Raw genomic sequence first — 13,049 nt, forward strand, 5'->3', positions numbered from 1 at the left:
TTTTATTATTTTTTTTTTTTTTTTTTTTTGAGACGGAGTCTTGCTCTGTGCCCCAGGCTGGAGTGCAGTGGCGCGATCTCGGCTCACTGCAAGCTCCGTCCCCCCGGGTTCACGCCATTCTCCTGCCTCAGCCTCCCGAGTAGCTGGGACTACAGGCGCCCACCACCTCGCCCGGCTAATTTTCTTGTATTTTTAGTAGAGACGGGGTTTCACCGTGTTAGCCAGGATGGTCTCGATCTCCTGACCTCGTGATCCGCCCGTCTCGGCCTCCCAAAGTGCTGGGATTACAGGCTTGAGCCACGGCGCCCGGCCTTTACTTTATATTTTTACACATTTTTCAATTTTCTCCAACAATAGTTTATGATATTGTATATTCTAAAATACAAAAACGTTACTTTAAACATTATATTTGAAAATTATATAACTGAAAATATACAAATGCAATCAAGCTTTAAGAGTTATATGAGAGTCTCAAATTAATAATAGAAACTTGAGCTGGCAAAGAAATTGATAAATTATCCAAATAATAGAAATGAAAATAGTTCAAAATTAACTTTATCCATTTATTAGTATTCAAAAATATAAATTAAAATATAAATAAGAGACTATGTCTAGACCTTTTCATTTAATAAAGATATTCAATTTAATTTTTTTAAATTAGTAGCCAGCCAGTATTTTCAGAGTGGTAAGAGGGGAAGCTTTATATACTTCTGCAAGGAAATAAAAAGTAATTAGACAATATGTAGAAATATTCTTGTGGCAAATATTTGTCATTTTCTTCTAAAACATTTACCTTTCTATATCCTTCTCTGTATTGAAGGCAGCTGGAAGCTTAGATAAGAGTTCCCAGGCTGCTTTGCCAGCTGGCTTCTGGTTAGATTCTAATGGCAACCTTTTCTCAGGGATTCCCAATTGGCCTGACCAAGACTTTTTCAAAGCTATGTTGAAGTTCTAGGCTCTTCCTACTCAATCCTCCTTCCTTCCTTCTCTTCTTTCATGGGAGTCAGACCCTCATAGTCTGAAGGTTCACCCCCTCCTTCTCCTGCACCTCGTCTCTTTATACTTCAAAGGTGTTTCTACCCATAAATTTCTGGTGTGTTGAATTCTTTCTTGGAGTCTGCTTCTTGGAAGATGGCACTTTCGTAAGAAACACCCAGGGAAGGAAGAAGCCATCTATTTTTTTCCTGCTTTGGCTTCAGAAGTGGTGAGGTAGGGTACTATGAATGCCCATAGGCTTTAACAGCATTAGCAGAGAGTCTAGCAGTGTTGGGAGCAGTCAGCCTCTCAGGCAGCTCTTGTAGTATCATGAGAGAACTGGCTCCTGGCTTCCTGCTCAGTGGCCATGGAAGTGATTCCTAAATCACAGCAGGGCTTTGGCAGACCCTGCAGTGTGCACAGTCACGAGTCCTATGTAACACTGTGTTGCTCCTTGCTCTTCCACCTCTAGGGGCAGGAACAGCTTTCTGAAGCTACAAGTGTCTGGTGATACTATCACACTTCCTTATTTCCTTTCCAGCCCATTCAACACGTTTGTCACCAATTTCCTGTTTCAAACTGCCCTACCATGATGGCAATTTTCCTGACTAGATGTTGAATGATACACATCTAACCATTTCATTCTTTTTGACATCCAAAATTCTCACTTGTACTAAATATTGAAAAAATTATTACATGTGAACAAAAATTATTACACAAAGGTTTTTATATTAGTATTAACAAATAAAAAGTCTCCAAGAAATCTAAAAATGGGAATTTTGTTAAAAAATGTAGGGTGCATTTATATTTTTTCCATGCCCCAATACAATATATGTTTATGGATATTTTTAGACACATGTAAATACTCATTATTTACTGCTAAGTGGGGGGAAAAAGCTGTAAAATTGAATACGTGTTTATCATATGATCCATGAAATTCTACTTCTAAAATTATATCCTGGAGGAATGTTGTAAGTGTGAACCAAAACAAACGTATAGTAACGTCCACAGCAGCATTGTCAATAACAACCAACAACCAGAGCGACCCAAACATACGTCAACAGTAAAAGAGATAAATACATTTCAGTATATTAATACAATGAAATCCTATATCACAACACGGATGAATCCCAAGAGAAAAACATTGACAGTAAGAAGCAAATCACATTTTGTAAATGCCTGTAGTAGAATTACATTTTTACAACATTGAATACCAGATATATTAGTCCATTTTCACACTGCTATAAAGAACTGCCCAAGACTGGGTAATTCATAAAGGTAAGAGATTTAATTGACTCACAGTTAAGCATGGCTAGGAAGGCCTCAGGAAACTTACAATCATGGCCCAAGGCAAAAGAGAAGCAATGCACCTTCATCACAGGGCATCAGGACGGAGTGAGTGACAGCAGGGGAAATTCTAGACGCTTATAACACCATCAGATCTCGTGAGATTCACTCATTACCACCAGAAAAGCATGCGGGAAACCACCCCATGATCCAATTACTTCCATCTGCTCCCACCATTGACATGTGGGGATTATCCCCACCCAATTCAAGGTAATGTTTGAGTAGGGACACAGAGCCAAACCATTATCACCAGACAAAGCAATATTCTGTTTTTGTTTTTGTTTTTGAGACAGAGTCTCGCTCTGTCGCCCAGGCTGGAGTGCAGTGGCGTGATCTCGGCTCACTGCAACTTCCGCCTCCTGGGTTCAAGTGATTCTTCTGCCTCAACCACCGGAGTAGCTGGGACCACAGGCATGCGCCACCATGCCCAGCTAATTTTTTGTATTTTTAGTAGAGACAGGGTTTCGCCATATTGGACAGGCTGGTCTCAAACTCCTAAACTCGTGATCTGCCTGCCTCGGCCTCCCAAAGTGCTGGGATTACAGGTGTGAACCACCATGCCCCGCTCAGACAAAGCAATATTCTGTTGTTCAAAAACAAGAAGTTAGGAAAGGGATACCTCTGTGGGAGGAGGGGTTGTATTCAGCGACTCCAAGGGGCTGACAACAGTCTATTTACTGTCCTGGCTGATAATTGCACAGTAATTTGCTTTATATTTATTTTTCATAATATGTAGGTGTTTTATTTACTATTATATAAACATGGAATATTTTAGCATAAAAAAGAGGAGAAAAGAATCAGATTATGAAAGCATAACTCTTAGAAACTAGCAACTCTGCCTGCATGGTTTAAAACAGAATCACTAACTCAGGGCAACATAATCTCTTACAATTAGTCTTTGTCAATAAATGTATGAATACATAAAATAATTAATGAACACCATGCTCTCCAGTATGTATAACACGTTTATGAATTAAACCAGATGAAAAGAAGTCCAAATGTTGTTTAATAATTTCTGCATGGAAAAATTATGAGTAACTTGATTTATCTTCTTGGTATTTTTCTTTCTTTCCAAAGTTTCTCAAATAAATATATATTACTTTGAAAATTCAATAAAATACATAATAAAAATGTGTCATTAAAAGTCCAGAATACAGTCAGTTTATGTTCTAGCTATTTTTCTTTCTCTTAGGACATTAATCCAATTGTTTTTATCAACAAGAAAAACACCATGAATTATAAATCAGTGCCCTTAAACTTTGGTGTACATCCTAATAGGTGCAAGCCAGCCTAAGAGATCCTACTAATATCCTAGGCTAAACTGGATCCAACAATTTAAACTGTAAGAAAAGCAGCATTCTGAATATTTCCCCCAAAGGATCTATCCCAGCCACCTCCCCAGGCTAACTGTGCATCACTATCCTCTTTGCTCTCTGCTCTCCAGTCACAGCAGTCTTATTTCAGCTCCAGTGAATTCTTTCCTTCATGTCTCAGTAGCTTGGCATAGGCTGCTGCTCTTGCCTGGATGTCAAACCCTTCCTCTGTCTTCATTCAGATCTCAGCTCCAATGTCTCCTCCCTAGAAAAGTCTTCCCTGAAACTGTACCCTATCCATTTTACAGTTTATATACTCTTATCCTGAAATTTTATCTTCACAGCACTTTAATACCATTTGTAATTAACTATTTGTGTTATTATTTGATTAATGTTTTTCTCCTTCAATATACTGCGTCACTAGGACATGAGTCATGTCTGTTTTGCTCACTTCTGTTTTGTTTTCTTTGACAGAGTCTCCCTCCATCGCTCAGGCTGGAGTGCAGTGGTGCAATCTTGTCTCACTGCAACCTCCGCCTCCTGGGTTCAAGCGATTCTCCCACCTCAGCCTCCGGAGTAACTGGGATTAGCGTCACATGCCACCACACCTGGCTAATTTTTGTATGTTTTTAGCAGAAATGCGGTTTCGCCATGTTGGCCAGGCTGGTCTCGAAATCCTGACCTCAAGTGATCCACCGGCTTCCGCCTCCCTAAGGGCTGGGATTACAGGCATGGGTCACCGTGCCTGGTCTCGCCTTTTTTTTTTTTCTTTTTTTTTTTTTTTTTTTAAGAGACAGGGTCTGGTTCTGTCACTCAGGCTGGAGTGCAATGGTGTGATCCTAGCTCAATGCAATCTTGAAAGCAATCCTCCCACCTCAGCCTCCCAAGTAGCTGGGACTACAGGCACAGGCCACCACACCTGGATAATTTTTTTAATCATTTTTCTTAGAAATGGGTTCTCACTTTGTTGCCCAGGCTGGTCTCAAACTCCTGGCTTCAAGCGATCCTTTCATCTCTGCTTCCCAAAGTGCTGGGATTATAGGAATAAGCCATTGTGCCCAGCCTGCTCACTTTTGTATCTCCAGAGTTTGACTTAAAGCCCAACACTTAACAGACACTCACCATATATTTCATGGATAGTTGGTTGGATAAATGAATAAACTATCAAATGAATCAACAAACAAATGAAGATCCACCAAAAAAAATTTATGGCTCTGTCTCTCAGGCTTTGAACTGAAAACCATCTTTATTTTAAAATGTGGTTATCATCATACTGTATACACGTAATGAAACATCACACTGTACTCTGTAAATAAGTACAATTATCACATATCAATTACAAGTAAAATAAAATTTTAAAATGTTTGTTTTTCTTTGAAAAAGATCCATTCAACCAAAAGTTCTCACTCATACCAGTAATTAGCTTGTATTACAATGAGGATAATATATATTCAACCTTGGCTAATCAAACTAACTTTTTTAGGCTCCTTTTTGTTCCTGGATATAACTCACCTGTGTGTATCTCTTTCAAACAAAATAAAAATTCTTTTCCAATCCCCAAACCCAATGATGACTCATTCTCCGGAGATTTAGTTTAGATGTGATGGGTAAGGAAAGAAAAGACAAGAAAACATATTAGCCTTCTAAGATTAATGACTATATTTTTCTGTTGGGAACTTGGAGTCCTAAACTAAAATGTTTGCTCTCTGATCCCCAATATCAGAAGCTGCACCTAATGTAATTGCTTCCAAGGGGAAAACACTGCTCATTCTTTCTGACTGGCTGTCACAATACTCTGACTTAATCCCTTCCGAAATGCCCAGCTCAATATAATTGTAAGAATTCGAGGCAGAATCTTTCTGTGGCAGTTTGAGCAGTAAAGTTATCTGTTTGTATGTGAGGAACTGTTAGTTCTCAAAGCACAGAAGGTTTTATTAAGAAGATGACAACAATTTCTGATTTTTAGATACCCATTTTTTCAAATCCAAATGTTCTGGATGTCTATAGTGTTCCTATGTCATGTTCAGAAAACGGAGTAATACAATCGTCCATTGGTGGCTCTTGAGAGCAGGATATTATTGTATTTGTATTTTGGTAGAGGTATTTATTTATTTGGTTCTTTCATATTCTACATTTACTTGTTCCATAATGACCTATCTACCACTCTCTCCCTTAAATATTCTATGCACGCCATCCTCCTTGCTATTTCTAATTGTCTATGGGCATGATTGAAAGCATTCATACCTATTGCTGCTTTGCCTGGAGCATCCTTTCCCTGAATACGCCACTAGCTGACTCCACTGGAAACTTTAGATCTTACCCAAAGGCCTATTTAAAATTCTATTCCTTCCTGAATACATCCTATATGCTTTCTTCCTTCATATATTTTCCAGAGCATGTATATCATAAAACATCCCATTTTATTTATTTTTCTTATTACCTATTTTTCCACTTCTAGAATAAACATCCCATGAAGACAAAGATTTTTGTCTCTTTTCTGTACTTGCTATATTCTCAGGCCTTAATGTAGGTACTCAAAAATCATTAAGTAAAAAACAACTTTTCCATGAGAAATATCCAACGGAAATGACCAATATACTATTATATGGGTCTAGGAGAACTTGTTTCCAGAAAGCAGATAAGTTTACCAGTGGAAACAGTAATAGTGCCACTAAACACAAAGCTACAGCTGTTGCCTGATCATCAATCAGTCTGTGCTCCTTATACTGATAGACCAGAGAGAGAGAGAAAAGGAGTTTAATATTGATGGGGTAAATGTAAAGGTCCCTGATGACCATGAGGAAGACGACAGCTGCTGTGCACTAGAGGCAGAAAGGAATATATTAGGTACTCAGATGATCCACTGGGGCATCTTGTGGCATTCCCGTGCCCAGTTACAACTACCAATGTATAAGTACAGCAGCAAGAGAATGGTAACCCAGGGCTCAGAACTCTTAGAACATTAGGAAAGCCTCCTACATGAGTAGAAGTGCTAGTAAACAGAGAGGAAAATCTAGAATGGCTGGGCGTAGGGTGGACAGGCCATGAGCACCAACTGCATTAGCGGGACTCTTACTATTCCTCTTCTAGTAAGTCTTCTTGAAAATTGTGACCAACCAAAATCTTGAATAAGCTTTGCCTGGATGGAGTGACTTTCAGTGAGAAGCAGGTGGATCTGAGAGCTGTGAGTAGACTGCACTGGAATGTAGCTGCTGATACACTGCCAAAATCTTTTAGGGCTGTGCACCTTTCCTCCACTTGCTGTGAATGTTCTCTGATCACAGTTCATAGGTGTCCCCTTCTTTAGAGACTTACCTTCTCCTAAAGATGAGCCACTTCCCCAGAGAGGCTACTCCTTACCATGGGGAACAGGCCAGTAGCTAATGGCCCATGGACACAAGGGTAGACGAGGCCATCTATCCCGCCTCAAGGAGGGACCATCTCTGTGGAACAATTCATGTCTCAGAGATTCCCCATAGGAGCAGACTGGGCGATTCTCCAGCTGAGACTCTATTTGTGCTTAGTTTTTACCTCCCGCTCTAGCCTGCTTCACTTGCTCTCATTCTCCTGAGAGCACTCTTTCAATAAATCACGTAAACAAGAATTCCTGACTTGGCTCTGCTTCCAAAAAACCCTGCCTAAGACTCATGTCATACGCAAATTGCCTCTGAAATAATACATTATAATGACAGGCCTTTAAGATTCTTACAAATACAATTCTGATGAGCATCAGCTCACAAAATTTTTCTTAAAACTCAGAAGTCCTAAAATAAATAAATTACCATGAGTGAAAGTCACTAGGAGGAAAACACAAAATTGCATAAAATAGGATCATCAGCTAGAAATATATAGACATATATGGTATATATTTCTATTTATATATATACACCATATATTTCTATTACTGTATATGTAGTGATATATAAAAAGAGAAACCTGAAAACATGAGTGAAAACAAAAAGCTATCAAAAGCTTGCAGATTAGCAAGAAAAAAGACAAAATTTTGGTACAATATAATAAATAAAATTAAAATTTAATGTGTGAATTAAAGAGTAGATTAGACCCAAGGGAACATAGAATTAGTGTGGTAGAATAAAAATGTGAATAAATAGCCCAGAATAAAGCACAGAGACTTGAAGGTAAAATATACATGTAAAATAAAGGTTGAAATACATAAAGAAAAGAGTGAAAAATCTGACATATACCTAATACCTAGCCAGCAATTCTAGTTTAGTAGAGACAGTGGTGGGTGGAGAAACTACATTTCAGGACATGGTGCCTATAATTTTTCAGAGTTCATGAGAGACACCAATTTCGATACTCTGGAAATTGAATGAATCCCAAATTGTGTAAGTAAAAGGAAATTCACTAGTACATATATTTCATGGTTATATGGAGCAAGACTGCCTAGATTTGAACCCTGCCTCCAATAGCTCCTAACTGGGCAACCTGGGACGAATTACTTAACTTGTCTTTGCCATAGTTTCTGATCTCTAAAAATAGTTTTAAAAATAGTATCTACCACATAGATGGTTATGAGATTAAATTAGTTGGCATCTGTAATGCTCTTTAGTCTGTCGAGTTTCTAATATTCATCTTTATTACTTTTATCTTGAATGCTCACCAAGGTGTTCTGGATCAGAAACTGATTTCTTACTAATTAACTCACAACAAATAGAAAGTGAACTGGCCTGCCTCGCCCTAAGCCTTAACCCTGATGAAAGCCAAGCCAAATGTCCTACATTGATAGCCGAACATTCCATAGATGACTGACAGCAAACAATGGATTATTTTCATTTATGTACAGGAGAGAGACAGCCATTCCCCTCCCACTCCTGAAAGGAGAGAAAAATCTTCTGCTCCTTTGAAATGAGGTGGAAAGGATCCTAGGTTCTTACCTAACCATTTAGAATGTAACTGTATCCTTCCACAGGTCAGATACCCCAAAGGAGTCTCCAAAGTCTGGGCTTTGCACGTAGGGAGATAGCAGCCCAGCCTTTCTTGGATGGTGAGCGCATGAGTAATCATTTTACGAGCATGGTCTACAACTTACATATACACAACACTTATTATTTTATATGTAAAATAGCTCAAAACAAAAAGGATATTTTGTACAGAAAATATAAAGAAAAGAAAGAAAAAAGAACAAAAGGAAGAAAGGTGGAGGATGGGAGAAAACTTTCATAAAATCTTCATCCAAAGTATCAGTGGCAGTGTGGAAAGGGAAAAGCAAAACAGAAAACGCTATCTTCTGTAATGTACCAGGTTTGACAATTTAAGTTTTCTGACACGATGTGTAATTTCTTATGTTCAAGGACTATTTTCTTGGCAAGAAGAAAAGATCTTAGTTTCAGAGTTAGCATAGAACATAACACAATTTAAATGTCTTAAAGTAGCTTTGACAATAGCATGCAATATACACTGTGAGCAGTCTTTATGAGTGATTCTTTAAGATACCCCATCATTTGGCTTTGGACATGAGAAAGTATCTTTATCATGAACACTTGCTGTGCTAGCCTGATGCCCACAATTCCTATGATCCCCCACTCCTCCCAGTTCTTCTTTCAAAAACTGGGAAGAGGCACTAAGGTGACCATCAGAATAATGAGGATGGGGTGTGTTTTCTTGTTAAGTCCAAGGCAGGGCTTGGCCCTATTGGATGGCAGCTCTTTTAAAAGATGAGTATTTAATACTGCTTCGTTCTTTGGTCTGGTTTGTTGTTGCCAATTTGAGACCACAGGGAATGTCATCTTCAACATCTTCATAATTTTACACTGATAAAAATTATTAAAGAGAATTTAAAGTCTTATCTGTGGATCAGTGTGCTGTATTAAAGAAAAGGAGAATAAAAAATATATGAATATATATTCACACACATGAAAACATATTGTGGGTAGAAAACAGGATAATGAAATATGAAAAAACTCTTCATAAAATTTTATTTTGCAAGATGTCCCTTTTTGATTTTAAATAGTGGGGGAAGAGATTAGTCTTATAAGCATCAGTCCCACACACCACGTCTTTTCTCTCCCTGGTGTTAATGTTCCATGTAATGCTAATTAAATGGACATGTGTAACTAATTTAAGTGTTACAGAATTCAAAGCAGTCTTAATTCCCCCTTCACCCAAAAATAGAATGAGAAACTAAGTTGTTAGTCTCTAGACTTTATAGTGGGCAGAGAATTAAATTATAAAATCATATTTTACAGAAAAATCTAAATTGATTTCTCAGGTTATGAATACTTGATTATGATAGGGACAGTTCAGAAATAGCCTCATGGAAAAAGTAGTTATTCATTATATTGAGTCTTATAGCCAAGAAAGAGGGCAGAAAGAATGTAATTGTGAGCTGTCAAGCTTAACACATATGTATAGAGCAAATATTCTCACTCTGTTCAGTGGCAGAATTGAGTCTGCTGAATATCATACCAGGGGCAGTGTCCAAAGGGTGGTCAAAGTGGTCCTCTGACATAAAGAAACATGACCCACAAAAAGCATTGAAAGAAAATTTACATATAGACGTATTATTAAGATACATATCATTACAGATACTTTCTTTACCAGGATGAGTGCAATCTGAAACTTTATTATATGCCAACTCAATTTTTTAATATCACTATCTAAAAAGGGAAGGAAAGGTATAGTTATATTTCCATATTCTTTGAACACTATTTGCAGAAATGGCATTAATCCTGAAAATATCATCTTTCCCAATCAAAGCCATCTTAGAGATAACTCTGCATTATTACTTAAAGAAAACTGCCAGGGGGAGAATCTATACCTAGTAAAATTTAACAGACCAGTGGAGGCAAAACATAACAGCCTGTGTTAAGGGTAGTCATCATCCACAAACAGTTGAGAAAAGAAACTGAAAAGTTTACCTTTATGATGGTTTGCACTGGATACGACTTTTCCCCACAAGGTTACAATAAATATTATTATTAGCAGTTTTCCTTTTGTTGCTTTCTGTAAGTATCTCTTACTCATCCTGCAAATAAAAAATAATAACAAAAATCATAAGGATGTAAATTCATAGCTTTTCCATAATAATTGTGCTACATTTAAAGACCTCCACTATACTTTAACCCCTTCAACTCCTGAAAACTGTATTTCTTGTATTTAAAATGCTGTTCACTGTATATAAATGATGATTAGAGAAAATAAAGGTTTTCCAAAGTACCTTGATATGATGCAAGAGATGAGCAAAGTCCTGCCTCAGTCAGTCTTCATCCATTTAACCATAGCCTAAATCAGTTTGGAAATATTATCACATTTCTCTCCATATAAACATAGATTTAATTTATTAACAAAATCCAAGGCACAGTCATTTGGAAAATCTTTAAATAAATGCCTTATTATTTTACTTTTTTCCTAAGAATTGTCAAGTCAAATGGACAGTGTAACAGTTTAGCTATAACTGCTTAGATGAATTCCTGACAGAATATGCTCACTTCAAATCTATTATTCCTAATGTGCTTTTTAAAAATCATCTGGTTATATACATTTCTTACTGCAAAGTAACCTGATCCTCCTAATGTACACAACTGCAATACAGGCGACACAATATTGTTGGATTCCACCTTGATGTGCATTCCCAGAGGTAGGAGAAAAATGAAAAAGTAGAATGAAAAACACCAAATCAACATTTTCATGTTGAACTCATAAAACTAAAGAAAGCAAAAAATGTTATAACAAAATAATAGCTGCCTATAATAAAAGTTCAGAACTTACTTTCTACAACATTCTTTCATTTGTTCTGAAGAATAAATTTGGCCTGTAGGTATGTCCATCACCATTTTGTAGATGAGGAAATTTGGAAATTTGCCCGGACCACATTTAATGACAATAAAAATATAAACCCAGAATTGTCTAATTCTAAAATTCTTGCATTAATAACTAAAGGATGGGGGGGGGCGCCCAAGATGGCCAAATAGGAACAGCTCCAACCTCCAGCGCCCAGCCTGAGCAACACGGAAGATGGGTGATTTCTGCATTTTCAACGGAGGTACCGGGTTCATCTCACTGGGGCATGTCAGACAGTCGGTGCTGGTGAGTGGGTGCTGTCCGACCAGCAAGAGATGAAGCAACGGAACAAAGCTGGACGGACAATGACTTTCACAAGTTGAGAGAAGAAAGCTTCAGTCGATCAAACTACTCAAGCTAAAAGAGGAACTACGTACCCGCGCAAAGAAACTAAAAACCTTGAAAAAAGAATGGATGAATGGAGAACTAGAATAATCAATGCAGAGAAGACCATAAAAGAACTGATAGACATGAAAACCATAACACGAGAACTACATGACAAATGCACAAGTTTCAGTAACCAACTCGATCAACTGGAAGAAAGAGTATCAGTGATTGAAGATCAAATGAATGAAATGAAGCGAGAAGAGAGTGTAGAGAAAAAAGAGTAAAAAGAAATGAACAAAGCCGCCAAGAAATATGGGATTATGTGAAAAGACCAAATCTATGTCTGACTGGTGTGCCTGAAAGTGATGGGGAAAATGTAACCAAGTTGGAAAACAATCTGCAGGATATCATCCAGGAGAACTTCCCCAACCTAGTCAGGCAGGCCACATTCAAATTCAGGAAATATAGAGAACACCACAAAGATACTCCTCGAGAAGAGCAACTCCAAGACACATAATTGTCAGATTCACCAAAGTTGAGATGAGGAAAATATGTTAAGGGCAGCCAGAGAGAAAGGTTGGGTTACCCACATAGGGAAGTCCATCAAACTAACAACAGATCTCTCAGCAGAAACTCTACAAGCCAGAAGAGATCAGGGGCCAAAATTCAACATTCTTAAAGAAAAGAATTTTCAACCCAGAATTTCATATCCAGCCAAACTAAGTTTCATAAGTGAAGGAGAAATAAAAATCCTTTACAGACAAGCAAATGCTTAGAGATTTTGTCACCACCAGGCATGCCCTACAAGAGACCCTGAAGGAAGGACTAAACATGGAAAGGAACAACCAGTACCAGCCATTGCAAAAATATGCCAAAATGTAAAGACCATCGATGCTAGGAAGAAACTGCATCAACTAATGAGCAAAATAACCAGCTAATATCATAATGACAGGATCAAGTTCACACATAACAATATTAACCTTAGATGTAAATGGACTAAATGGTCCATTTAAAAGACACAGATGGCATATTGGATAAAGAGTCAAGACCCATCAGTTTGCTGTATTCAGAAGACCCATCTCACATGCCTAGACACACATAGGCTCAAAATAAAGGGATGGAGGAAGATTTACCAAGCAAATGGAAAACAAAAAAAAAGCAGGGGTTGCAATCCTAGTCTCTGATAAAACAGACTTTAAACCATCAAAGATCAAAAGAGACAAAGAAGGCCATTACATAATGGTAAAGGGATCAATTCATCAGGAAGAGCTAACTATCCTAAAT

At 37.7% G+C, this 13,049-nt stretch overlaps 1 protein-coding gene across 1 annotated transcript in view; it reads right to left on the reverse strand.

The window, feature by feature from the left end:
- Positions 1-13,049, reverse strand: part of FAM19A2 (family with sequence similarity 19 member A2, C-C motif chemokine like) — a 523,015-nt gene that overhangs the window by 162,876 nt on the left and 347,090 nt on the right. The window contains exon 2 of the mRNA XM_025402024.1: positions 10,517-10,623. Coding sequence (XP_025257809.1) covers positions 10,517-10,622 — 106 coding nt within the window. The 5' untranslated portion in view covers position 10,623. The remainder of the gene's footprint in view (positions 1-10,516; positions 10,624-13,049) is intronic.

The sequence above is a fragment of the Theropithecus gelada genome, chromosome 11, assembly GCF_003255815.1.
Source record: "Theropithecus gelada isolate Dixy chromosome 11, Tgel_1.0, whole genome shotgun sequence".
Taxonomy (NCBI): domain Eukaryota; kingdom Metazoa; phylum Chordata; class Mammalia; order Primates; family Cercopithecidae; genus Theropithecus; species Theropithecus gelada.